Genomic DNA, 23,973 nt, shown 5'->3' on the forward strand with positions numbered 1-23,973 from the left:
AGGGGATGAGCTGGTTGGAGTCTGATGAAGATCTGGGCTTGCATTCCAGCAAAGATGTCCACAAAGGGACATGTTTCCCCCTAAGGAGCTATCAGGTCACACTGACACCACTGCCTTCTACCATGGGTGTTTTTCAGCCTGTATCAGTCAACCATAGGACATAGCTCTTTTCATACCATCTTCCCAACACAGGGCTGAGGATCGTATGCAAATACTGCCTGTCTGTCAGTGTTCCTAGCTGTGCCTGTGGTGGGTGCTGATTCTCAGGTGAACTACACACCAGTGATTAAACACACTCTCATACCACTGGTGAGCAATCACAGCACACCAGTTTGGACAACCATGTGTTCTCACTGAGCCCTGTTGTACTGTGCAGTAATTAAAAAGTCATGAGTCCTATTTAAATATAGGGCATTCTGTCCTAAACCTCCAAATGCCTGTGGGTGTAAGTAAGCTCACTCTCCGAGGATGTTCCCTGGTTTGTGTACACACACCAGCTTCATCAAAAGGATGGAGGAAATGCCAAATCCAGATATATGAATTGCCCTTTTTTTTTTTTTAAATACATCACTGATCAGTCCAGGGATGGCAAAATTAATAGTAATGAGCTAATTACTATACCAGCTGCCTACAAAGAGGGGTCCTGTAGGCAGACTCCTTCTGCCCATTTGCCTGCTGGTTAAACCACCACTCTAGAAATTATAAAACAAAACTTTTTTCCCTTTATAAACATCTATCAGCGTCACCTTTATATGGCCCACAGCACCAACACTGCCTGACTTTTAAGTTCTCAAAATCCAGCCAGAATCTCCCCTAGCACATTATAACACATTTTACTGGCTTGAGCAGGGTAAAACACAGCCGCCTTCTCAAACGGATGGCTGCTGAGCTCCAGCAGCCTCTGCACGAGGCCGGGCACACCATCTGTGTGCCCCCCAACGTCCGAAGCCCGTTCACAACTGCCAGCCCTTTGAAAAGCCAGCCTGTTTCTCTGATTGATTCACTTTTTAATGAACTGGGAAAGCCTGTGAACTTAAACCCTGACACCTCCACCTCCCTCCCGTCCTAGCCATCCCTGCAGCAATGTACTGATTATATTTCAAGTTATTATGGGATTAATACAGCTGCCCCCGGTGCCTCTTTCCCCTGAACTTCATCAATAAAAGTTGTGTACTACTCTTACTCCAGTTAGTTCAGTTTATTCCTGAATCTCTCCCTATAACCTGTGATGTGTCGGTAAGGCTGTATCATATCAGCCCTTCAAAGCTGCCAGCGCTGCCAGCGTTTAAAACCTACTTGTGTCACGGCCTTGCATAAGCTTTGTGTATTTAAGAGGACATCTTGAGCTTTGCTATGCACTGTATCAGCTCTGTAAGTGGGTAGCACATACTTAGCACTATTAAAAATAATGAAATAAGATAATCCACCAAAAAATTAAATAGATTGTGCCACTGTCATCTTTCTTTGAATTCACAGTAGAGCTATAAAAAAATACTCTACACAGACAAGTTCAGTAGAAGAAAAAAAAAAGGATGGGGGGAGCAAAAGATCTGGGCCAGCATAATCCAGTTTTTCACCAACAGCATGTCTTTATACAGTACAAGCTTTAGCTCTACTTTTTTTGTTGGTGTTATAGGTTGGGTTTTTTCCCCCCAAGAATCCTATTTTCTAAAAACATCATTAAAACTTTAATTAACTGGCTTATTCTTTGGAAAGTCTGCAATTGTTTACAAAAGAATTGCCACACAAGCTGCCACCTTCGACTGTGTTGAAGCAGGAAGTTATGCTCTTGTTTACAACTGTGCATCAATTCCACAATATATTTAGTTTTGGTACAAGTTACATATAAAAGTCTTACTGAGCTTAATGTTGCAGCAAATAACACATATAGTAAGCAAGTAGGATTTATCACTGGCTGTAATGTCATAGCACATATCCTAAATATATACGGTGAATGATATATACACATACACATGCAAACAAAATGGTAATATATTTAGTTTAAGAAGTGATGAATTGTGCTTGCTTTCATTATTGTCATTTTGTGTGCAGGAGAATGGAGATCAAGCACATCCATACAAAGGGTGGCTGGTTGGGATCGCATCCTTTAAGCAGCATAGTCACCCATGAGCAGGTTAGAGAAGAAACGGCACTTTGCTACCCATGGCATGAGACAGGTAGTCCCTCAGGAGTGAGGGACCCAGTGTGGATGGTGGGACACAAACAAATTCCATGGACTCCCAAGATGCTCCCAAAAAGCACAAAACATCTATCCAGCTAAAACACTTCCCCAAGATGTTTTATTCAAGCTTTTTTCTTAAAGAAGGAAGTGGCAATTTTCTCTTTTAAATTCAGTTTTCTCCCCCCCCCTTGGTCTCTCCCGTAAACACAGAGGCCAGAAGGCTATGCTTAAATAATTCATCTACAAATTTGCAATATCTTTTTGAACTATAGCAATTAAACGGAAAATAGAAAAATCAGCTCAGCATCCTGTTTGGATGTAATTAAAGGTATAATCTGTTCCATTTGAATACTTCAGTGCTTACCCTTCTTAAAACAACAAATAAGAATAGTAGCTCATTTGCAATATGGTTTTTTTCAAGTCAGCTAAAAAGACTAACTGATGAAGCAAGAATAATAATTTTTAAATGTGGCATAAGCACAAAAATACCAACTACAGCTTTTGAACGATTGCTGCAGATCTCGTCTGATGAGAGTTCAGTAACAAGGGGTATAAGCTTTATGGCAAAACACTGAAGTCTTCCACTATTTGGTATCAGCATCTCGATATGGCTGATATAATTACCTATCAAATACATCAGTGGAATGCATATCAGAGGATATCCAAAAATATGTAAGTGGGATGCATATCAGCTCAGTATTTTAGGCACTGTTTGATCTTAAGGTTTTTTTCTCAGAATAAAAGACAAATACCGCATTTGTTGCCCTTTTGTTTTCTATAAGCAGCTGAAGATTTTACAGCACAATAAAGTTAGCCTATTAATGGCTGGCTTATGAGTTTTAGCTGGATTTTTACCCTCCTGCTGGACATTTCTTCACTGCTCAAAGAAATTGAAGTCAGGTGTAAAGTTAATATCTGCCTTGTTCATTTATTCATATTGTAAGCAATCAAGATTTCCCCAAATCACAGGGCAATCTCTTGCCTTTCGAGAATTAATATAGGCCCCGTTCTCTCAATTTAGTTTAACAAAACAACTGGCATAAGTTCAATGGAAGCGATGATTATTCTGAGAGGTTATGGCGAACCACAGAAGTTGTTAGCAAGAAGTTTGCTTGTAAGATCCCCTAAGAGGAAAAGTATATGGATATTTCAAAATGTAATTAACAGCATATCCTAACAATGTGAGAAAGAAACATCCTCTGGTTTAGCTGCAGAGGAACCTGGCTGCAAAGGGAGAGCTTTGGCGTGCCCAGCAGGCACTACTCCCTTAAGAGCAAAGGACAGGATGAGCACCAGAGGGGACCACTCACTGCTGTTGAGAAAGGCACCGGGGCAGGCTCTGTCCATGGGGGCTCCTTTCATGCAGCCAATCTCCCTGTGCTCAGCAGCACAGCTCCCTCATCACAGGCATTTCACTGGGTCCAGGACCCAACCAGAAAGAATAACTTTTTTTCAAAATATCAATTTTCTCTCCACTATACTCTCTCAAAAAAAATTCTTTTGGGGCAGGAATGTCTCAGGCCCCCTTTTGGTCTTAATGCTATGGTTTGTGTGACTGTTTCAACAAAATTGTTGAGGTTTTTTTGGTTTTGTTTGGTTTTTTTAAAGTTAAATATGTAGCAGTGAATAAGAACAATTCTAAAAAGCAAAATGCTTTATTTTTTAAACATTTTGATCATTAAAAAAAATTTCTATTTTCAAGCTCAGCATTTGTAAGCTGAGGTGAATAATGTAGCAGAGAACCAATTTAAATGGATAAAATGATCACAAAAATGTATGAGCAATATTACACATGGGAACAAAATGACACAATGGTCTACAAGGCCTCTATTACAACAGTGAGTATGAGAGAAGTTTAAATTTGTTGAAAGTTAGCACCTATTAAAATTTCCAGCCTTCCTGGGGGCACATGCTCTGCTGTTTGAAAGCCCAGGCTCTTTTCAGGACCAGTTCTTCAGGGGCATGAACCCCGCATAGTTTTTCTCAAGCATTGCCCTCCTGTGGGGGCCTTCAATGGACAACATAGAGGTGCGTGGGGCAAAAAAAGCCAGAAGGGAGCCACCAAGCAGGACTAAGGCTTACACACCCAGCTACCACCTTACAGCCTATTGCCTCCCCTGAGCTGTGTAGCCTCCTGCATGCCCAAAACATTTCTGTGAACTTAATGCTAGAACTGCTGTTAAAAGAAACATAACAACAGAACTTGACTTGCCAAAAATACCCACAGAGGATGAGGGGAAAAAAATCCCCCAACACAGTAGCATCTGTCTCCAGTAAGCAGGACTTTTTTCAGGTCTTGGGCTTAGACATTGAGACCACTCTGTCTTGGGTGAATGAATTACTGACCGTCAGCTGGGCCATTTTCACTGAGGTTGAAGCACAGGCATTTTACCTGCCATTTGCCAGGAGCCCAAAGCCTGCACAGCTGGCATGTATCATTGGTGCAGTATGGTATGGTGCTCAGCCGGTGGCACACGGGCGTTTGTTACCCATGTGCCACCTGACACAGCAGTTTGCCCTGCAGCAATCACTTACTCCATGGGTCACACTCCAGGACTAGGACCCAAGCCATTTCACTCCCATAAGGAACATCTCTTAGAGACAAGAACCTGTGTCTAAATGAAGCAATGCTTATCTCATGCATACCACAGGTGTGATGTCATCCCCTCTGGCAGAGGAACCAGGATGTCTACAGCCTCCACTGTACAAAAATGCAGGAACTAAAGTTAACATCTCAGACTTCGTTAAAATGTGGTGATAATTAAGAAATATAATTACCACTACAAAGTTAATTCCTCTTTGAGTTCTTACAAACAAGTTTTTAATTTGCACCAAAAATTTACATTTCAGATTTCAAGTCAACCATGAATGGTACAAGCTTGGCCAGGGACTTCAGGAAGTGGCTGGTAGGCTCTGCAAGGCTTGGGGGCAGGAGCACTGTGGCTTCCCAGGAATGTCACAGGCAAACCAGTCACCAGCAAACCCTAGTGCACACAGGTAAGCTGATGGGATTGCTTTAAACTGTCTCATCTGTTGTACAAGTGTGAAAATAATCGCCGTGTCAGATAAACTTTTGCTTTTTATTAAAAAACAAAACCAAACTTATAAGGTAATTGATTGCTTTCTTCTAGTCTTTTATTAGTTGTGATTAAGGAGCTATAGTAGTCCTGTTTACACAGCTCTAACAAGTCAGGACCTGCAGTACGTTATTGGCTTGCGGCCCACAACTTGCCGTCCATTCTCAACAGAATCAATCTGAAGTTGAAAACATCCCCTGTAGGAAGCGTACACATCCCTGCTCATACAGGAACAGAAACAGTAATAACTTCAGGTCCTGTAGGTTGCAAGTTCAACTTACAGAGATCAGCCCTGACTTGTCATTGCTCTCAGCATGTTCGTGATGAGATCAGAGCACTTCACAAAGGACTCACACTTCCAGCTTGACAAGGGACAGAGGTGAGCGTGTTACACTTCCCTGTTACTCGCCACTCACTGCAGCAATGAATCGAGAGCTCCTCGCTGTTTAACATGCAGTCAAAGCACTGCCAATCTAAAATGGCTGATCAGTAATACTTTAATTGCAGTTTCATAGAAACAAATTGCTATTTAATTGCAATAAGCTTGTCTGTGGCTTAGCTGGACTGACAATAGGCATCCACCTGGTAGTAACAGTAACAAGCAGCAACGAGGGTTATCTGGTAATGCACACACAGGAGGCTCTGGCAGAGCCATCAGACCCGGAACACATAATTTCCCACTGAATGAATATAATGCTTAAAAAAAAATTATATACATAAAATGTTCTAATCTCAATTTTATCTGTTATTTTAATAGAGCTGTTCAGAATGTAGATCCTTGCAAAAAGCCTCACCCTTGACATACAACTACCAGCCAAATAATTTGATAAAAAATTTAAATTTAAATGATCTTTTGAAATCACAGAATCAGGTTGGAAAAGACCTCTGCGATCATCAAATCCAGCCTATGACCTAACACCACCACCATGTCAACTAGACCATGGCACTGAGTGCCACATCCAGTCTTTCCTTAAAATATATTAAGGGACAGTGACTCCACCCCCTTGATAGCCAAGGCATACTATGCCAGTATCTGAGTTGGTTGTTTGGCTTTTTTTTTTAGTATTTACCCTAATATTAGATGATGCAAATTTTATCAGGGTTAACTAACAGGAAAAAAGGGAGACAAACTCAGTGTGGTTAATATTCTAAAGATGTGACTTAATTTCATAGGCTTCATTTTGGTAAGACATTCTCATTTTATATTTCATAAGATACTGCATCACCTGTTAAAATATTTAAAGATAAATCATGTAGGACTGAAAAGACAGTATCTTGTTGCAAACAGAATTTGGTTTGGAAAGGCTTAATGTCCCACTGCCTGCCAGGATGCGTAAATCTCATAACTAGACAGCTGGATAGGTAAAAACATTAAACCCATTTAGAGGGCAATCTTTTTACAAAATTGTTTCATTAATAAGAGTGACAATTTATATGATTGAGACGTTTAGATGCAGTATAGACAGAGCATTTTATCCAGGTTCAGGAGGATGATTTCAGATTAGTAGTATTTCCTTTGATTCTTTTTTTAACGTTCATTTTTGAAAGCAAGAGAAGCTCTTACTGAATGATTATTTGTATGACTTTTCAGCAGCACTAAATGCAGAGGGTGTATTTCAGCCTCAGTGCAGCAAATACACGTGATAAAAGGTGAACAAGTACATGTTTTTCTTTACAGATCTCCTAAAAAAAAAGTGATTTTTCACATAAGGACAAATCTAAGTGTTTCCAGTAGCCTTCTCTCCACACCTACTATCCCCATTAGAGCCTGTTTTATTGTCTGAAATGCCTCTGGTTTCAAGAAAGTGTTTTACCTAAAGCAAGAATACTACTTAAATATGTTCTATTGTATATTCATAGCTCCATTAGTCCTCCTCCAATTTAGCACATCAAAGCAAAGGCTTCATCACTTGCATGTGGATTATGCTAACATGAGTGACATTTGTAATCTTATACGTCTGCAACTTAAGAAATGCTTTTAAAGTAAGCTATTAAATAGGTAGCTGTGCTTTACAAATGAGTCATATAATAGTTTATTTAAAGCTGTTAACGAACTTCAACCTCTACATCACTAAATGCAATACTACATTACTTACTAGAAGTTATTAGCTATCTTCTTAGCACTTCTAGGTTATATTGGACAACCAAAAATCTGTACATGTTAGATTTAAACACTGTACCTTGAGTGCTTATAGTGAAAGAATAGAAAAAGATGTCTACAGTCAACTTGAATTCTATATTCATATGACTTCAACTGTCTTTTCAAAGATATTGAAGCAGCACAATTTGCAGGACTAGCTGAAGACCTTAATGCCAGATCAAAAAGCTTAGAAACTTATTTAAAATACACATTAGGTGCATTTAATTAAAAAAGTCAGTCAATCATTTATGTTGCGCTTTTTATGTTACGCAAGTACTCTTTTGTCTGTACTGTCTGATATTGTACATTACTGCATTTTCTTTTCTCTGAAACAGTGCTTCTTCCTCAAGCACTGAAGTGTTAAAAGAAGAAATTCAGCAGCCCACCAACATACTAGAGGTCATGAAGTAGAATTTGAAACAAAAATATCTGCTGTCAGTTGTTTAGACAGACAAATCTATATATCAGCTTTTTTGTGTATTGGCATCACAACAAAAGTAAGTCAAGCTCACTCTGTAACCAAGCATGCTGAGCAGTGAACATCTTCTCAAAAGCAGAATTAAAAAAGATAACATAATGATGTGTTCCAACTGTATTAGTTTCCTATAAAAGTAGAGTAGTTGTCAATATTGATTTGCTATTAATTGCAGGAGAGGCACACTTGGTGCTTGCAGTTTCCTGACTGAAGGCATACAAGGTACAGCCATAGATCCATGTTAAGATTCTTGCTAAAAACACGAAGTGTCAGATTTTTTTTCCTCAAAATTATTCTGCACAGCTCTACCACCAAGCAGCTGATGGGAAAAAACACAAAAAATGAAGTTGGTCCCTTTCTAAGCTTAGAGGTGGCTTTGTTGCTTTGTGGGGAGGTGGTTTTTATTTGTTTGCTTTCAGAGAACAGATCATATTTGAGATCAGCCAGTTCTCAGAAATAGCCCAGGAAACATGTTTTTCTTTCCTTAAGACTATCAGTGTTGCAAAGTTAAGTCTCTTACCACAGCAAACACAACTTTATGTTGTTCAGATCAGAATAGCTATTGTACTCCTTTTTATGAATACTCAATTCTAGTGCTCAGCATGAGGTACAAACCTTTCTCTGGTTTTTATTTTTTGACCTCTTATGGTATATACATACCCTCTCGTGCTTGCATGCTCAGAGACAAATGCACACCCTTAACACAAGTGATTCTGAAGGAAAGAACTGAATAGAAAGATACCACAGTACCCATGTGTGTACTGAATTCACTGCAATGTGAATTACAATATACTTGCTGTACCAGAATTAAGAATCTCCATGACAAATAAATTTGAAATAGTGCTCTGTATCCTTGCCAAAGGTAACACGGTCAAGTAGTTTAAGGTATTCTTTACTGGCATAAGAAAAAAAAATCCAAACCAAAAAGCTACTTTTAAAGGTAATTGACAATTAAGGTAACAACTATGTAAGACAGAGTTGTGGAATAATGTTTTGAATGTAATTTAAAAACAAAAAAAGGCAAAGCTTCTAAAACCCATACTCAATTCAGTTTTGTTTGTTTTACTTTTTATTATTTAAATACACCATACTAGAGCAAATGTCTCTGAAAATATCACAAATAAAAGATTTTTCTTCATTCAGCAAATTAGAAGTAGGTGAAAATTTCTACACAGTAGCTGCTATGAGCCTGACTTTTTTTTTCTTTTTTTCTTTTTTTTTTTGCCATGGGAAGTAGCAACATTAGGACAAAAACACTTACATGCATACATACATTGTATTTTACAGAGATACAATAAAAGTGTTTGTGATAGAATATCACAAAAGCCACATCTTTATCTCATGTTCAGTTTGATTGAAACACATTTCCTTACAACACTTAAATATACAAAGAGCAAATAGAATGTTGTTAAGGTAAAACACAGGGTACAAACTGGCCAGTGCCCTGCTAATTGTTAATGAGGGTAGAAAGCAGATTTCAATGCTTCTTTTAATTAGCTTCATTAGTCATCTTCCCCACCCACCCCCCCCAAAGATGTCCTCCGGTGGATCTTTTTTCATTTTCTCTACAGTCTCCCATTAGCCCAGGTTCATGGAGTCCTTAATGTTCATATTCAGTCATTTTAATACACCAATAAATGTGGGAAGGGCAATCAAGAATAAAGAAGGTGCAATGGTATGGAGCTGGCATTGATGCTAGCTACAAAGGTGACTTGTCTACTTGGAGACATGGGATCCATCTGTGATGAACAAAATTTGAGATGAAGGCACGCATTCTGCATTACTCTGACCTTTTAGCAGACCTGTAAGAAATAAAAATGGGTATCTTAGCTAAATTTGAGATAGGAAACTACAACATGACTGCTTTTGTCTTTTCCTTATTCACTAATCTCTTTTTTATTAGACTACTTTCCAACTGTGACTTGATTAAGGCTTTCTACGCTATCCATTCACACTGCTAATGTTTCAACTTCAAATAGCAAAAAGCAAACATTTTCCACAGTTTCACTACTAAAAAAAAGCAGACGGGAAAAAAAGAGTCTACAACAAGAAAGTGTACTTTCTGGTAACAAATTGTACAGTGAATAAGGTGGTTTTTCTGGGCCCCCTTTAAAAGGGAAGAACCATTATGCAATGCCTTTGAAGAAGCAAGTAATATGATCTTATAATTGGAAGAAATAGTGTGTAAAGCAAATACAAAGTACAGCCAATATCCTCCCAAGGCAACTTCGGCTAATATGCTGCATTGCACAAGAGCTAAATATAGATATTTCAAGATTTCCCCCCCATTTAAATTCCTCATCTGGTGCGTTAGTTAATGTTACATAAACATTTTAATATATGAAGTCAAACATGTGCTTTCACACTGGTGTTAATGAATTGTGATAATTAAAAGTGTCTAACTCAATAAAAATCTAAACTTTCATGGGTAAAATAGAAATGATCATCCATAGTCTTCAAATACAATCTGTTTGCAATTACCAAAATGAAATAATATATATTAGATTTTTATGGCTTTTAAATGACATTTTGCGCTTCCCAGGAAGTTCTTTTTCCAGCCCTTCTCTAAGTTACTAAAAGCCCGAGGTCTATTAGTAACTGCAACCCCCCACTTTCAAGCTAATTAAAGTAGTAGAGGCTTGGAGGTTTAATTCCCCAGAGCTGAAGCTCAGTGTGAGAAAGGTAATTTGTCTGTCCAGAACAAAGATTAGGGAGCAGCCAGCAAGCATATTTAATAAATGAGCATCAAATATCTTCTACTATGGACACAGACAACACCAATTATGTAACTACAAGGGAATTGTTGAGTGATATGTAAACTAGGAGATTTTTAAGATCTTCTCAAAGAGACGTAATATAACTCATACTTTATTTAAAAGTACAGAAGCTGAAGGCAAGCATTTGTTATGAACACTGCCAACTGGTGGAAAATTTACACTTTTAGTAGGTGGTAATACTGTTGCAAACACAAAATACTAAAGGAATACTATGAGTACCAAAAAAAGCATAGAGAATTCTTGACAATACAGCCCCTTCAAATGAAACAGCACACAGGACATCACAAACCGAGTTTTCACCCTGCAGGCAAGCAGTACCAAGTTTAGAGAAAACAGGGTTTTTTCCAAACTACACGGCAAGTAATGGGAAGTTATATTATAACGTGTGAATTGCCTCAGGGAGGCAAAAGGTGGGAATGGCCAACATCAGGGCATTTGCCTCCTTAAAAAGAAGAGCAAGTTTTTAAACCAAGTTAGGCCACGGAACCCTTTCTGCCTGCACCAGTCACCTGTAAATTGTATTAAGACAACAGTAACTTCATAACTGTCACCTTCACGTGCACAATGAAAATAGGTTTTAATGCTGGGAGATTTCTTTGGTTAAATAAAAAACCCGTGGATATTCTGCTATGTCTATAATCTCTGGTGGTAAAATAACCCGGAGACTGAATTGATCTTTAATGCTTAATAAAAAGTATCTGTTACGGCCAATTCTGTTACAGTGGAAGAACATTTTTAATCAGTGGCCCTAAAACATGCAGCTTTCTGGAAAACATCTCTGATGTTATAACCTTTAGACTGTTAAAAAAGCAAAACACAAAGCACAACTCTCTTGGCACCTGCCCCGTAGCTTCCAAAGTTCTAGAAACCTGACAAATCCATGAATTGTCTCCTTAGCTATATTTCAGTTTTCTGGGGCTTGGGTGCTCTGCAATTCCCTATGAAAACCAGAAGGAGAACTTCGACCAATTTCTAGAGAAATTGTATTATAAAGAAAAAAACCCTCAAACAATAATCTCTCCCCTCAGTCTTCTCCCTAATACCTGCTCATCTGCCTCAGCAGTGACTGCAGCAACGCCGTTAACAGGCAGCGACAGGAACTAATAAAAACCCGTTCTCACTATTTCCTCTGCATTTAGCTTCTACCAGGTGCCTACAGTCAAGAGCTCTGCAAGCCCAGTCCAGTTTCACTTCTCTTTTCCATGTTCTATGTTGCTCATCATGTCTACTGCTTTTATTGCAACTAAATCATTTTTATGTTTTGCTAAGGCATAGTAAGAAACTGATAAAACTAAATGACAATTTAGACACCTATTTGAAGTTACATTAAACTTTACATTCGCAGAAGACAAGCGGATAAACCACTCTCAGAATGGCGAACCTTTTACTGCAGTGTATAAAGATGAATGGTTTTACCTATATTTTGAAATGGGATACCTATAAATATTCATTTAACAGAATCACTGCTAGCTAGTCTATATTACAGATTTGTTTCATTAAAATTCACAACAGTATAAATCTATGAATCTTTAACTGTATTTGTACTTCCTTGAGATGAGGCTGAACATTCTCCTCCAGTCTTAATTATCTTTGTTCTGCCTAACTATATAGCATTTTTGTCCTCAACTCTCTCATCACCTCGATTGACAAATTAAGTAAACAAAAAAGGTCCACGTTTTATTTTGATGTAATTACATTCACTGTATAAGATTTGAAAGAATACTTAAAATTAATCAGTAAATTTATGCACAGAAAAAAAAAGCAAACACGGATATTGAAATGTAGCAACATAACAAAAAAAATCATGTAACTTGAAGTTTCTGTTTTCTCAGACATATTTTTCCACTGACTAAAAGCATATAAAATATACTGTATACTAAAGAATACATCAGCCTTGCATTTGTCTCAGATTTTTTTTAATCTTCCAAATTCCTACTTGCAGATAAATGTTATTTTTTGTGATCCTTACAGACATTAATGAAGTTCCTATTGTAAATCTATAAAGAATTACCAACTGAAGTGTGCACTTTTTGTTTCATTGCAATAACTCAGTGCTGTGTGATTGCCTGGGTTAATGATGAAAAAGTCAAATATACTATCAGAGCTGATGGAAAAATCTATCACCAATCTGAAATTAAAATTCATCTGTGGTCAATAAGATTTAATATCCATGCAAGTGGCGCTGTAAAGAGTAAATGAATCAATGTCATCAATACATAATCAGTATGAAATATGATGTGAATAAAATTATGTGCAAGAGTCATACATCCACTCTTTTCTGGACCAGGGTGGAATGAACAGTCTCTTAACTCAAGGTTGACAGTAATTGTTACAAATTAGGCACAGCAGTTATCAAAATGCACTCACTTGCATAGCTTTAGGACTTATTAAGGAGATTAAAATAGATCTAAAACTATCTAGTTTCAGAGTTACAAGACAACTGTTGATCAGAAATTTTTTTCTTCTTCTTCGCTATATGATTTGTACAGTCATTATTTACTCATTTAGCCAGAAACCAAGAGCTATCAACCACAGAGATATACAATCTCTAGTTGAGCTATTAGTGTTATGGAGCGATAAGAAAATAGCATTTTGATTTTTAAATCTGAGTTATGACATACAAACCAGACAAGAAAATACTTCTGAAAGAGTATCCCAGCATGCTTCCTCAACTAAAATCTTAGTAATTAGGTAAAATACATTGGTTTAGTCCAGGAACCTTCTCTTTACAAGATATTTATTTCCATATTAAAGGATCTAATTTTCCTCCCTCAGAAACCTACTCTCTTGTAGCCCTTAATTTCAAGATTATAAAATAAAATACTTCTCTTTCTTAGGAGTTTGTATTAATGTATGCTCTCCATTTCGCTTTGTACATAAGGAGTTCAACAGCTGTACAGATGCACGTGCACAAACCAAAATAAATTGACTCACCCTATATGCCATATTTAAAAGGTTAGTTATTTTCTCCCCACACCCTGTGCCTAAATAACTTCAGGCAAGTTCAGCTACTTAAAGGTCTCCTTGCAGGGGTGGGGAATGTCCACTATTAGAATGAAAAGAAATTGATCTTCATTTAGCTCTAAGAAAGCTTATTAGTAATTGTGGAGTATTCACCTTCTGGTCTGGCAGTAGTGGATTACTCTGAAGTGAATTCAAATGGCCATTGATGAGAGCTGTAGGTCTATCATGTTCACAAAATAAACTGCCATTGATGTAGTGAAACCGATCTCCGGGGACCAGGCGATTCCGGCAGGTAGAGCATGTAAAACACTGAAAAAGGAAAGAGACAGCAAGTGAAACTACAGCACAAATTAAGTATGCTGCAGGTTTGAAAATTACACTTCAGAGACTGCAAGTACAGCTGAGATATGGAGCTGCTTGGTTTCTAGTTCTCCAAATATGGCATTAGTCTTACCTGTTGGGACTATGCAGTACATAACTCACGTATAGTTTTACCGATTATGAGGGAACAAAGCTACACGCTAAGGAAAGCTTTATAATAGATACTCATATTTCTAGTTATTGTTTTGCATTTAATTCATAAGCAGATGCAGATTTTACAGTAAAGAAGCACAGCAGTACTAATCAGCTACTAAAAAAATATACAGCAAAACTCCTCACCTTAAGATGATAGACGTTGCCCTGTGCCCTCATGACCAGCTCACTAGCAGGAATGGACTGTCCACAGGCACTGCAAGCACCACTGTTTCCAAATAACCTGAAACAGAGGTGATGATAGTGAATAATTTAATACACAGAAGACTCTCAGCATTTTTGCACATCACTGCCATGGTTTATTACACAACTATTTTAGACTTCTGACCCCCATCTTCCAACTTGCTTACGTGTCATAATATGAAAAAGTATATTTTTGTGTAACTACTGGTAGCTTCACCCTACCTTGGATGTGGTTACAGAGGATTTAATCAGAAATATTGACTTACACCTCTAGAAACACAAACAATTCTGTACTACACACATTTTATCAGATTACTGGGTTCATCATAAAAAAAAAGATACAATTCATGACTGGAGTTTAAATGCATTGTGTCCTTGAAATTATATGAAGAACTCTTTTGTACTTTAATCATATCTTGAGATATGAGTCATCAAAAGGGTTAAGAGGATTTGATTGTATATCTAAGAAGACATCATGCTCAGTGTATTGAAACTCCAGTAAACCTCCATCAGTGCAGAGTTTCCATTAGAAACTCTCTGCTATCCAGGTTGATATATAATGTGTATGGGTTAACCTTTTCAATCATGGTGTCAACACTTTAGATTTGCCTCTGCTCATCTCTTTCATCCTAACCTTCTCTCTCTCTTGATAATGAAATGCTTGCTCCAACTTCCCTCTATCTGCTCCTGAGTCCACAATTTAGATTACTTCATCTCTGCTAGCAACAAACTGAATGAAATTTCGATTTGAGCAGAAAGTAATTTACCGGGATCTGGACCCATTTGTCATCATATCTCTCTGGGTGTTTGCTGTATCACTGCAGTTTTCCTATGCAATCAAATGAGACCACAACATCTGCCATTGGGGGGGGCACACGCAGTGGGGGGAAGGGGGAATAGGCAGAAGAGTGGTGAAGAAAAATATATACATAATTCTTCAAATCTATTTAAAGGCACAACGCATCGATTCAAAATATAATACAATAATGATTATTGAGTTCTACTTTCACAGGCTGTGTTAGCTAGAATTAGAAAAACCTTTATTTGCTTTTGCGCAAGTCTCTAATAGACACAAATATTTATAAAGACTACCACAATTCATTTCACAGTAAAAAAGGAAACTGAACTAGCTGGCAGGGTCACAGACCCACTTTTCTGCACGATGGAAAACACAGTAATAGGATTTACAAATTAGTGTATTGGTGTCATAATAAATATTAATATTTGCATCTCCTTCCTGTCCAAATAAAGTCATAAAATTCTGTTTGTGTCAACCTAGGACACACATTACAACAGAATACCCGTAATCTGAATGATTGCAGTGTGCCTCTGTATAAAAATAATTGCTTTGAATTTTCAGAATCTGAGCTTACAGAGGAGGCTTGTCATGTTCAAACTACTAATTTGCTGTCGCCACTTTATTGAAAATAGCCTGTAAGTTGTTATTAAATGTATCGACTGAACGACAGAGAGAGTAGTAAAACTGCCCCTTAAGATGGCTTTTAATAGGAAGCTGAGAAACAAATTTTGCAGCAGAATCGATTTGAAGAGTTCAATCAAAACTCCATTTCAAAACTAATTAGTCTGAGATCCACGACACATTGACACGTTCTTGCAGAATCACAGTGGTTACAAAGGGAAAGCTGAACTAATATATTGTCAGGACCTCCCGCCAAAGGGACTAAACTGTCTGGAAGCTAAAGGTCCATTATTAGGGCATCTTCCAAAACGGGACCAGTTCCGAGTAGTTACATGATGTATCAAGGTTACTTCCAAAGCTTTGCAATATGCATTTTTCTTCCTTCATTGTTACTCGTAACCAAGTTGGCACTAGAAAAGGGGCACTGGAAGGGCTTCGAGAGGAGGCAGCAAGGCACTCTTGCATTTCTAGAGCAAAGACACAAAAATCTAGGGTAAGGGGGTGGCACCAAGGGCACTGCCGGCTAGAGACAGGAAGAAAAGCAAAGATGGACAGACAATGTAAGTTGTCCAGGAGAATCTGAGCCTGGTGAGCAGTCTCTCACAACCCCCCTGTACAACTGCAGCACCCAACTGCAAGCACAGCTTTCGGAATGCTGATCTCATTGCACTACTTGTCTTCATTAAGCATTCATTGTTATACTATTCTCTCTGAACTAAAAGTGGTTGAATGTCTGTGAATTCTAATAAACAGAGTCAAACTAATCCAGAGGCTTTCCACACATCCTAGGTTTTCCCCAGGCATGTTTCCAGAACAATTCTGGTTTGGGAAGCCACTTCAGCTGAATATTCTGCTAAAAGTCCTAAAAATTACTTACAAACTCAGAACACCTTTTCACTTCTTTGTATTATTTACCAGGAAAATTAAGCTTATTTTTCCTTCTCTACTGTTATGAATGGTTTTATTCTGTAATACCATTAACAGGAAAAAGGTTTTATCTTTAAAAAAATTGTTATTCCTCCTTACCAGTAAAGGAAGTCTTCCACAGTAACTATTCTTTACTGAAAAAGTTGTTTCACATGGTTTCTGGGAGGCTGGAGAGCTAATTATCTAACCAGGGGGACTGTCCAGGACAGTATTTGATTTAAAAGGCTTGAGGCTTTAGGTGCTCAATTAAGTAGCTATTGGTCTCAGACTGGACTTTAATGGGCTCTTTTCTCTTTAACTGCAGCAATGGGTAGAGATACCCCAGGTCAGGCTAATTAAAGCCAGGGGACTCTTTAATTGTGATGACAGAATTGGTTTCAGTTTCCTCTTTGGGTCCTCAGTCCAAGAAGGTCATTAATATTTCAACATTTGGGCAATGCAATCAATCACAAACATCAAGAGGTTCCCTGTACGGACAAGGCAGCTCTTCTACACTTGGCAGCATTTTACTGAGCCACCTTAAATTAACTACTGTGTGCTTCCAACACAGCATTCCCCACACCCCCAAACACAGAAATGCTCCTCATTTTTTTAGTTGGTGGGGATTTTTTGGGTGGGTTTTTTTCAGAACTTTCTGTGCAAGAGTGGGAATGAAGGCAGTGAGAAGCCTTTTCAGCCCAGTTTCCCATCTTGCTGCTCAAAATTCAGCATCAGCAGAAACGCATCTCTGGCAACTTGTACTAGCAAAATAAGGTTCCAGTGCTTTCCAAAATCGTGGAGACAGATTTAAGCACACTGATTCTTGCACGACATGGTGCACATTTGTGCCCATAAACATATATCCAAGCCCCAGCAAAGAGAAATGCACATCCAGACCTACTGATCCAGAAGCAATCGGTGTTTCTGTACATTCCCTACATTTAATCTAAATTCTGCACCAGCTATATTAAATGTAACAAAGAAAGGCAACACAGAAATTACGCCTGAAGCCAAGTCCATTAAAGGTACTTCAGAATAACTAGAGACCAAGCACCTTAAAAGCACCAGAAGCTATTGATACTTAAAAGGGGGGCTGTGCATAATGGCAAGTGCTGCATTAGAGAAGGGGAAGAAAAAAAAAGGAGGAAAAAAAAACCAGCCAAATTACGCTTGGTTAATTCAGAGTAACAGATCTGCCCCCAAGTGAATTGGAGGCCTTGAATTAATTCTGTTATGACAAATCAAGATAAACGTTCCCCCTAAATTGCATGCGATTTAATTAATTTTTGAGATCCTGTTTTTTTTTTTTTTTTCCTAGCTAATAGTTCACATGCTCCTGTGCTGTCATTGTGCTTGAGTGGGCAGACTTCAAAGTGATATTAAATAACCAACTATTAGATTTACCTAGCACGTCCTATTGGAAAAGTGCCATTTAATTACCTAGCCTGTTCAATTAAAGGGACAGCATTCCCTGAATATAGCAGCTTGCCGCTGATTACCAGGGAAATGAACTGGCTGCCTGTCGGCCCCCTCCCCTGCCCTGCGCGGCCCTCGGTGCGGCTCGGCCCGGCCCGGCGCCCCGCCCCGGCTGCGCCCCCGCCGCCGCTGCGCCGCGAGCGGGCACCGGGAGAGGGCGCCGGGCGCTGCCCCTTTAAGAGGCGCCCGGGCAGCCTCCCCCTCTCCCCCTTCCCCACCACTCCCTGCTCTCTCTTAGAGGCCAATTTTGTTAATTAAATGTTTTGTTTGCGACGCGGCTCTCATTCATTTCGGACACGTCATTCCGAGCAGATCTAAGCCAGGGACCAGATCTCATTAGATAAAACCTATCAGAACTAAGAGAAAATGGAGGAGACACTAATTAAAGCTTTTAATTGTGCGGATTCGCTGCCACGCTGCTGCTTTATCTGGCATCTTAAGGTTGGGAGGGCTGTGCTCCGCTCCCCTCCCTGAGCGCGCTGCTTGCCGTGAGGAGGGAGGGGAACGGACCGGGGTTTTCGCCTCCCTCTCTTTTCCCAGGAACCTTGGCCTTCAATGAAAGCTGCTGCTGTAGCTGTACGGCCAATTTGTGTTCGGGTTTTGGGAGCTGGCGGGTGTGTGTGTGTGTGTGTGTGTGTGTGTAAGGGGAAGGAGGAGCAGAGAGGGAGGGAAAGGGGAGTGTTGTGTTGTTTAAACAACAACAAAAAACCCCACATACAGCTTCAGACGGTTAAAAAGCTCATTAATAAATGGCCCCATGGTCTTGGCCCGAAGGAGTCAAGTCCCTTTCACCTGGCGCCTGCTGGGCCGATCAATCCTCTTTCTCATTTTGTCAATTGTGTCTAGCATGCCCCACATCTCCAGTTGAGAACTGTGCCCGTGGCTCTTGCCTGGGGAAAAGAATGTGCCACTGCAAAAGCCCTACGGAAAACTAAGAGGGTAAAGGATGGCAGAAGGAAACAGAGAGACTCGCTGTCAGATGGGTGGCAGTGCCTTCACACCTGAACACGGCCATTTCAAACAAGAAAAGGTTGAGGGCCTCGCTCATGCCAGCGTGACCCAGGAAGAAGCCTGCAAAGTCCATTTCCAGCGGGAAAGCGCCAAGTTAACTCAGCCTTGGCAGGACCAGACCATCCTACCCCACCTTGAGTGTACAGTGTCCAGTTCAAGTTTCAGCAAGCATCTGTCAGAGTTATTTTTGCAAGTCAAATTACACAGATCTAAAGAGAAGTCAGGCGATGGGACAAGGAGATCAATTCAAACCCCTCATCTGATAAAGCATCCTATTCATAATCGCCTACATTAAAATGAACGAGTATTAATTTTTGGCAACACAAGACCAGAGGACTGCGATAAGCTTGCCTGAACTTGCCTCTGGGATACACTGGACGCATCTTCTCTTTTTAATTAGTAGCAATCAGACATGAGGGTTTGTTTGATGGTGCTGGTCGAGTGATGAATCTGTACTATTCAGTGCATCTTAACAGTAGTGTCAATTTTTCCACTTCAAACAAGACTCCTTCCCTAACACTGTTCTGCTCTATTTAATTACAATTCTGCCAGGCTTAGGCTTGTTGCTTAGGATGATGACCAAAAAGCACCATTAACCCCCCATCATGTGCTGATTCTTTAGCATTTCTCTCTAAAAATACCCCCAAAACTAATGAAGCTTAGGCTTCGATTCCTCAGATACCAAGGGACGTTTTATCTACCTAACTTCCCAAAGCCACGGCCATGTACCAGGTCAGAGGCTGCACTATTAGAGTAACCAAGTCTTAACTCTGTCCTCTTAGACTAAGGAGATCTCTGTGCATATGGACATTCAGTACAGTCCACATCTTCTCAAACAGCTGAACAAGTTTTACAACATAAGCAAACTTGCAACATTTGATGGCTGGTTTTGGTAGGGTTTTTTTTCAGAAAGGAAAAAAAAGTGTAAGTTTTTGGCCATCAGGGAGAAGGGAAATCCTGGGTTAACTCTTGACATTTACTGTAAATGAGAAGCCAGAAGCATTTAAACAGAACACAATTTCTTTTAACTAAGCATTTCTGTGATGCTGGGAAGGTATGGGGCTTTTCTGTTGTTTTTTTTAATTACTGAATGTTGAAACAGAACACCTCCTTGAAGCATTCATGTGCATCAGTCTATCAAACCATTTACTCAAATTAAATGTGTAATCCTTCAAAATGCCTCCTTTTAAATTAATGAGTTTAAGTAGCTTGAGTTCACCTGAAAAGATCGTACGGGCACCTGACCTCATGAATTCTTTCTATTAATTATATTGGAAACTTGTTGGAAGGGATACTCTGCATAATCTTACTGTACCCCAACAGATGTGAGATTAGCAAGGCTTAGTTCCCCCTACCCAAATCTGTGGCATTTAAAGCAAACAGCTTCAAAAGAGGAAGAGATAAGAAATAAAGGGCACAAGCATATACCTCCTCTCCTATCTCCTGCATTTTCTATACTGAAAGTTAAGAGAAATGCCGGTTCAAAGCTTCCCTGTAACAATGCGAAGACAAACATCATACCACCGGTTTTTGCTATAAGTAGAATCGTGGCCCTCCAACTGACGGTTAATCAGCTCTTTCACAAGGAGAACAGAGAATGAGTCATTCTGTTTCCACTCAAAGGAGTTTAAAGGTGCTTATGTAAATATCATAATTAATCAGATACTAAAGGCAGGCATTTCATTATTTAGCACCTCTGCCACAGCCTTATTTAAGCTCTACGAATTTAACATTTACCGTTCAGATATGCACACTTCTCCTTCAACACTACAACAAAGCAGATTAATTTAGCCTCTCTGATTGCTGTTTATTTTTAGTTAGGACTTGTTTTGTGCTGACAAACCACTTTAAAGTTACAGTCGTCGTTCCGCCTCGCCCCCCCCCAACTCTTCCCTCCACTTGGCAGTCGCAACTACGCCCTGGGCTAGGCGCTAACATCCGCACCCGCACGTCTCCTCGTTCCTAATGAAGGAGCGATCCTGAGCCAGCCCACCCCTCTGCCCGGCGGACACCCACGGCGAGAAATAAAGGGGGGAAAATGGAAAGATGGAGAAAAAGGCAGGGAGAAAGGGGGAAAGTGGTCCTCGACAGCCCGGCAGTCACCTCACCTGATGTAGTCGTTTCTGCAGAGGATCATCCCGCTCTTGGTGTAGCAGGAGGTGCCGATGTCCCCCAGCTGGGCCTGGCAGCAGGAGCACTTGAGGCAGCGGCTGTGCCAGTAGCTGTCCATGGCGTAGAGCAGGAAGCGGTCGGCGATCTTCCCCCCGCAGCCGGCGCACCTCTTCCAGGAGAGGGAGCCCGCCGTGACCGGGGGCGGCTGCGCGCTGCCGCCGGGGTTCACCATGGCCTGTGCGGAGAGAGGGGCGGGGGCGGGTCAGTGCCGGCACGGCACGGCACGGCACGGCACGGCACGGGACCGCCGGAGCGGCGGGGCGGAGCCGCTGCCGGGCCCTGCGGGGCAGCGCCGGGCCGGGGCGCGGGGCAGGGATGCGGGGCAGGGAATGCGGGGCAGGGGCGGGCCCCGCAGCTGCGCGGGATCGGGGGCAGAGCGAGCGCGCCCCGCCGCCCCCCCGCTCCGGGCTTGTGCAGCTGCAGCTCACAAGTCAGGAACAGTCCCAGGGTTTGTTTTGCTTATGAAAAAAAAAAAAAAAGTGTGTGAAGAGTGGGGGGAGAAAGAAAAAAGTTGTGAAACTGGTTTTTCAGTCTAGCAGAGCCTCCGCAGGCTCAGGGCGGTAACGAGGGGCTCGGGACCGGCCCTGTAGACCTCGAGATTTTATTTTTTTGTAGTTTTATTTTGGAGACCTAAAAACACCCAGAGAAAACACTGCTGACTGAGGAGACTGGCCAGAATAATAGATCACTGAACTTTAGGACGCCTGTTAACTTCCTACACAAACATACTCAACTTTTGTCTCGCTAATCTGCCCTTGATCAGCAGTTTAAATGCTAAAGCTTTGTTACTCAAAAAAAAAAAAAAATTACCGACCCTAGGAAAGCAGCAGAGTAATGAAGTGCACCACTCCGGCTGCGGTTACTCTGGCCGCCCCCGAAACTGCTACTAAGGGCATTTTTCACTTTCTAATAAATGCTTTATGCAAGCAGGACAACCGAGAGATAATATAGGAATCAATTCATAAAGCTTACTCTAAACCGATTAATTTGTTGCCTTCAATCCAGAGTCCAATAAACTCCCGGTGTTCCTCTAGTCACTTATACTATAAAAAGATCAAGTTATTTACTGCCAATTAAGCAGCATGTTTTGTCTTTGTCCTTTGTAAGCCGTATGTGCTCATGCCGAGGCATCTGGCTATCTGCTAAGGACCTTCAGACTGATACGTCCAGAGCAGAGAGGATGAACTTTTTCTGCCACTGGCCCAACTCGGCTGCAGGAGGAGAACTGAGGCCGATTTAAACACACATTTCCTCAGAAAGAGTACCTGGAGGTATGTCCAGTGACCGCACAATAAACCAGGAGAACTGCACCAATTAAGCTGTAACAAAAACCCCGAGACTTTGGAAAGAAAACCACTCTAAAAGCCATTAGCATTGCATTTATCCGAACGCATCGTATACCTTTATGTAAATTGATTTCTGATGCATTTGTTCAAGGAATTGCCTTTTGTTACAGTTTCCAGCTACAGCCTAAATGAATCTGCATTTCCTGCTCCAAGTCTTTAAACCGTTTCCCTACGCTTTAAATCACTTCGGATATCTTAAAAGAAAGAAAAAGGCTCCATGCCACCACCTTAGCCCGTCTTTGTCGAAGGCAAATATGTATAAATATAAAATGGGAAACGTTACACTGAGAAAACCATCCAGTAACCCCATTAAGCTAAAGCTCTTAAGGACAAGCAATACCTTAATGCTGATTAAATCTAAAAAGATGAATCAAGAGGACTGACCAGAAAGTGACTCCCTTGATAACTAAGGACGGGCCCTCATCAAGTTTCATTTAGAGTTGAGGGGGGGGAAAGCTTTTAACTTAAATAGGCTTACTCTAGTAATTACACAGCCAAGCAATTTAGGTCCTGGGATAGGAGTCAGTGAAATAGAAAGCAGAGCTGGAACCTAGAGGCAAAATAACCCCCCCCTTTTAACAGCGTCTCTGGTGCTTTTTTAATGGAGACCAAGGGAGGGACAAGCGGAGAGCTGGCAATTTGTAGTACAAAAATGGATGCTTAATTCATGTCTTGGTTTTAATTAGGTGATTCACCGAATTTCTCCTGGATTGAAACAAAAGACCGTGTGGGGGGCAGGAAGGGAACTGGAGAGGAGAGAAATAGAGAGCTCACTTTGATCTTTTCTGCCACTGTTTCAGAACAGTGTTTACTACGGGGGAAGCGGGTGTCCCAGCGCCCAACCCCCCCCACCTCCCCGTCCCTTCCATTCACAGACGAGGCAGGCAGAGCCCTTTCCCGGCGGTAGCTGGGAAGGGGGGTAAGGAAAGGCGCTACAGCGGCGGCCGTCGCCAGGCTTTGTACGCGGGGCCGCGACAATGCCCGGGGCGCCCCGCTCCGCGCCCCTCCGCCCGGCGGGCACCGCTCACACGAACGCAGGGAAACACGGGGGAGCGACCGGCACTTCTTACCTGCTTCCCCTCTATATTGCAAAAGGCCGGGGAGCGCCGCTCGGGGTGCCTGAAGAGGTCTCCTTGCAAAGAAATAAGCACAGCGCTCGCCCTCTCGCCGGCTGTCGGGAGCGCTGGAGGGAGCCCCCCGCCCGGCAAGGGGCAGCCCAGGCTGGAAAAATATAGATATTGCTATGAGAGGCGTCTGCCCGGGTCCTTCCTCCCGCTCCCGCTTCCCGGGAGGGGAGCTGCAGAGCTCGG

At 41.0% G+C, this 23,973-nt stretch overlaps 1 protein-coding gene and 1 long non-coding RNA gene across 2 annotated transcripts; one reads left to right on the plus strand and one right to left on the minus strand.

Annotated features, from left to right (window-relative positions):
* Positions 1-2,057: 2,057 nt before the first annotated feature.
* On the plus strand, positions 2,058-8,588 carry LOC115307455. Its single transcript, XR_003915783.1, has 3 exons — positions 2,058-2,134; positions 5,033-5,179; positions 5,314-8,588. It is a non-coding gene; the product is annotated as an uncharacterized LOC115307455 (long non-coding RNA).
* A 342-nt stretch (positions 8,589-8,930) lies between these two features.
* Positions 8,931-23,967, minus strand: LMO4 (LIM domain only 4). The gene is made up of 5 exons (XM_018072240.2): positions 23,734-23,967; positions 21,254-21,492; positions 14,276-14,372; positions 13,769-13,924; positions 8,931-9,676 (listed from the first exon to the last, which is right to left on the minus strand). The coding sequence occupies exons 2-5, from the start codon at positions 21,487-21,489 to the stop codon at positions 9,668-9,670; spliced, it is 498 nt and encodes a 165-aa protein (XP_017927729.1). The 5' UTR covers positions 21,490-21,492; positions 23,734-23,967; the 3' UTR covers positions 8,931-9,667.
* Between the last annotated feature and the right edge of the window lie 6 nt (positions 23,968-23,973).

The sequence above is a fragment of the Manacus vitellinus genome, unplaced genomic scaffold (genome assembly GCF_001715985.3).
Source record: "Manacus vitellinus isolate BGI_N305 unplaced genomic scaffold, ASM171598v3 scaffold_21_pilon, whole genome shotgun sequence".
In the NCBI taxonomy this organism is placed as follows: Eukaryota; Metazoa; Chordata; class Aves; order Passeriformes; family Pipridae; genus Manacus; species Manacus vitellinus.

What these genes read in the sequence shown, in the direction of transcription:
- LMO4 (XM_018072240.2), bottom strand. Translation starts at nt 21,489, where the DNA reads ATGGTGAACCCCGGCGGCAGCGCGCAGCCGCCCCCGGTCACGGCGGGC. An exon ending in TGCAGAAACGACTACATCAG is followed by an intron (nt 14,373 to 21,253) that starts GTGAGGTGACTG and finishes CCTCTGTTTCAG; the next exon opens with GTTATTTGGAAACAGTGGTG. An exon ending in GCAACGTCTATCATCTTAAG is followed by an intron (nt 13,925 to 14,275) that starts GTGAGGAGTTTT and finishes TTCCTTTTTCAG; the next exon opens with TGTTTTACATGCTCTACCTG.